At 30.2% G+C, this 4,396-nt stretch overlaps 1 protein-coding gene across 1 annotated transcript; it reads right to left on the bottom strand.

Annotated features, from left to right (window-relative positions):
• Positions 1–1,947: 1,947 nt before the first annotated feature.
• Positions 1,948–3,757, bottom strand: LOC110660390 (uncharacterized). Its single transcript, XM_021818696.2, has 4 exons — positions 3,565–3,757; positions 3,370–3,419; positions 2,893–3,124; positions 1,948–2,674 (listed from the first exon to the last, which is right to left on the bottom strand). Exons 1-4 carry the CDS (start codon positions 3,746–3,748, stop codon positions 2,046–2,048), a joined length of 1,095 nt encoding a protein of 364 aa, XP_021674388.2. The 5' UTR covers positions 3,749–3,757; the 3' UTR covers positions 1,948–2,045.
• Between the last annotated feature and the right edge of the window lie 639 nt (positions 3,758–4,396).

The following is a 4,396-nucleotide window of genomic DNA, read 5'->3' as shown; positions in this document are numbered from 1 at the left end:
TAGGTGGAGGTGCTGTTTTATGGGAATCAAAGAAACAAACTTGTATAACTCATTCTATAATGGAATTTGAGTTTTTAGCTTTGGTGGTTACAGGTAAAAAAGCAAAATGGCCGAGAAACTTATTACTGGATATTAAGTTATGGCCACAACTAATGCCATCTATTTCTTTACATTGTGATGTGAGACAATTAGTCTCTGATGGTATTATTACCATTGTTTATGTTAAATCCTCAAATAATATAGTAGATCCTTTAATAAAAAAGCTCTCGAGAGTTATGATCACAAGTACATATGCTGGATTAGGATTAAGAATATTCCATTAAATTTACTAGTGATGCAAACTCTAATTTATAGTATTATTACTAAATAAAGTTTAAATGGTAATAAGAAGTCATTAGTAAATGTTGCAACTAAGTACTTAGAGTACTAAGTTAATGGAATGAGGATGAGTATTTATACTCTTAATGAAGTTTAATATTATTACAAAGAAAACTTTACCTATATAAACATAGAAAGTGGTGCTGCTTTAATAGATAGTGAGAATAACTTTTGTAAATGTTCATGAAAATAGAAGGTAGCACAAGGCCATATTAGTGCTGAAAATTTCATGAACTTTTAATTCAAACTAATTGGTTCATGTGTGCAGTATCTCCAATTCTACTTAATAGGAATCTAGATATAAGTTAAGACTACCATGATTTCTTTAAAACTTTGAAATGCTTATACTAAGGAAAAGTTTAAATCCAAAAAATACTGTTCATTCTGCATGAAACAATAGGATCTAACAATACAAGCTAATTGGGGGATGGTTATAAATAGCTTATATTTTAGATAGCAGAGAGAAAGAATCCTCACATTGTTAAATTACAAAAAAGGGAAGAAGTGAAAAGAAAGTAAAATATATAAAATTATATATATTTAAATAAACATATATTATTCAATGATGACAATTCACACATATGTATGTAAAATAAAATAGTTATTTAAATTACAATAAGATGTGTTTGTTAGTAAATAGATGTGTCTGTAATAAATAAACATGTCTATTGCACACAAATAGTTAGAACTATTAGAAGAGGTGCCATGACAGATGTGTCTGTTAATAAACAGACATGTTTATTATATAAATAATTACATCTGTTAAAAAAGGTGCCAATTTAAAATAAACAGTCAAGTCTATTAGAAGTAAACCATGTGCCTATCTAAAAAAGATGCCATTACTTTTCATTATCTATAAATATAGATGAGTTGTTCAAATTCATATACTATTTCAATTTCTTCTTCTTCTCTTCTAGTCTCTCTAAATTCTATTTGTACAAAAAGTTCTTAAGTGAAATATTCAGAAGTTGCTGTTTGCAAATTTCAAGCTTTATTGTATCTTGGAGGTATATTGCCATAACCTAGCAGCAATCTAATAAGGGCAATTAATACCTTAAAGAAGTGATTAATCATGCTTTAAAGCTTATTCAACACCCATTGGCATAACATTATTTGGCAAGTGTCATCACTTCCAGATTCAAAATGATTCATATGTTCACACGCCTAATAACTTAAGTATGGATGATGGTACTTGCTAAGGATTTTGTGCTTCCATATGAATGAGGGTGGAATGTAGAGTTGATTCAAGACATGTTTCAGGATCATGATGCGGATCTTATTTTACAAATCCCTCTTAGCTATAGTAAACAATGAGATGAATGGTTGTGGTTGTGGGATAAAAAGTGAAGCTATACAGTAAAGAATAGCTACTAAGTTCATAGCCAAACTAAGAACTCTCAGCCTAATGTTTCTTCCCTCTCACAGAACATGTGGCATGGTTTTTGGGAAGTAAATGTACCAATGAAAGTGAAGCAAGAATCTCATTTTCCTCCCACTTCAAAAATTTTAAAATAATAGAAAAATTGAATATATGTTGATGAGTTTGTATTGGTAATTAATTTATGCAGTAAAATTATTAATTAATTAATCTTATATGAATTATAACTATTACATGAAAGAAAACTGAGCAAATTCGAAAATTCATGTCACATGGGATACATATCTTTCTAAATAATTGAAAACTCATATAGCATATGATGCTTATACATCTTTCCTTTCTCTACAATGGACTGTGGGAAGCTAGGTTGATTAACAAAGTTAGGATACCATTGAGTCTCCAGGCATACACCTGCACGAGCTTTATACACAAATCCACCTTTTCCCTTCTCATCTTTGAGCATGTTTCCAGTATAGAATTGCAATCCAGGTGCATTTGATGACAAATCCATTCTCAACCCTGTTCTTGAGTCTTGCACAGTTGCTACCTTCCTCATCTTGTTCACCTCAAAATTATCAAGTACATAGTTTATGTCATAGCCTTTAGGAAGTAGGTCAATCCTTTTTCCAATAGGTTTAAGTTCAGGTTCAGTGAAATCATAGGCAGTTCCTCTAGCATACAGAATCTGGCCTGTTGGAATCAAATCGTTGTCCACCGCGATGTAAAATTGTCCGAAAATTTGAACTTGTGTGGTCAAGATATCTCCACTATTATGACCACCCAAGTTCCAGTAACTATGTTGAGCTAAACTCACAGGAGTTGGCTTATTATCAAGACTTTTAGCTTTCATTATAACACTCAATTGATTATTCGATAGGAGTGTATATATCACACTCACACGGAGCGCGCCAGGGAATCCTAGAAAATTGTGCAAAAAATAATTAGACTTGGACAAGGGATTTTAGGCATAGGAAAATTATTGCAAAGACCTGGTTTATCATGGATCTAAAACACAATAAGTATAGTGGAACCCATAGGTAAAATGGATGAAACTCATATATTTGTGTCTTAAATCGATGATGGACTAGGTTTAGATAACTCTTTTGTTAGCAGGGATAAATGATAAATGATGTTACCTTCTTCACCATCAGCGCTTCGATAGGTAAAGACAATGTAAGGAGACTGACCATCATTTTTATGCTTGGTGACTTTCCAAACAACTTTGGAGTATCCTTTGGTGCCACCATGAAGCATATTTTTGCCTTCGTTGGCAACTAGTTTGAATATTTTTCCATTAAGCTTAAATTGAGCACCTCCAATTCTATTAGCAACACGTCCCACAATAGCTCCAAAATATGTTGTGTCTTTCTGAAATCAGATTCAATTTTATGGTTTAGATTAGATGGGGATGGGCAAAATTTTATTAGCCTTATTTCATTTCCAGATAATTTTATCTTTTATTTATATTTATATTTTGACGATTATTATAAAAAACAATTTACTCATATTATAATGTTCCAAATTCAAAAGTTGGGGTAAAAAGAAAACAAATTTTTTTTTTTTTAATTATTCAGCAAACATTAATTGGCTAAAGGTTTAGAAAATTTTCTCACCTGGTAGTCCTCAATGGTATCATAACCAAGAACAATATCAATCGGCTTTCCTGTATTTTTTTTTTCATTTAAATGAGAAACAAAATATAGGAGATTAAGAAAAATTAATTAATTGGCATTGAAAGAAATGCATAATAATAATGGAGGAAAGAATTGATAAAAAAAAAAAAATGGAGGAAAGAGAACAAATCATACCAGATTTATCAGAAATAACAAAAGATACAAGAGTCGCACCCAAGTTGGTGAACTTCAAAGACATGTTTCCCTTCTTAAGCTCATAAAAACTAGCCTTTCCATTGGAGATATCAGGAGGAGAGGCATTGGCAAACTCAAAAGCTACAAAAAGGCAAAAACAAACTAAAAAAGAGATCTTACTCATCTTTTTAATATAAATATTAAACAGTATTAATATGGTTTCTCTTAATTGTCACTCAGGAACACTATATATACATTCATGGGGAATGCTAAATATGGATATTCATATATAAATAGAAAAGGTAGATCTAAATTTATGGGTCTGATTTATGGTTGATATTTAAGAATATTTGGTTAATTTCTTTTGGCTAAGCCAAAATATTTCTACTACATTTGTTTTATTATTTTCTACCAAAATTTTTCAACATTTAAGGTGGCAGATAACAAGATAATTTAGTTAGAATTTGTTTGGTATTATTCTTAGGACTGTTATTAAGAAAAACATATACTTAAATATATATGTTAATTAATAAAAGGTATTAAAATTTGGTTTAAGATTAAATTTGACACCTTTTAGTCATAAAAATTGCAAAATAAATAAAAATTTCTAATTGCCTTTTTTTGGTTATATATATTTAATAAGAACCAAAACAATGCTTTTCAAAAAGCGATTTTTAATGTCTCAACCTCAATTCCAAATAGGACCTTAGTAGTCATTCATCAAGTAGCCAATTCTTCACAGCTAAAAGCTGCATATCTCTCTCTTTTCTCTCTCTCTCTCTCTCTCTTAATTTATTTTCCAATAATAGAATGATTAAAGTATAATTAAATT

Source organism: Hevea brasiliensis, chromosome 15 (genome assembly GCF_030052815.1).
Source record: "Hevea brasiliensis isolate MT/VB/25A 57/8 chromosome 15, ASM3005281v1, whole genome shotgun sequence".
Lineage (NCBI taxonomy): Eukaryota > Viridiplantae > Streptophyta > Magnoliopsida > Malpighiales > Euphorbiaceae > Hevea > Hevea brasiliensis.
This window is presented reverse-complemented; position numbering and strand designations above follow the sequence as displayed.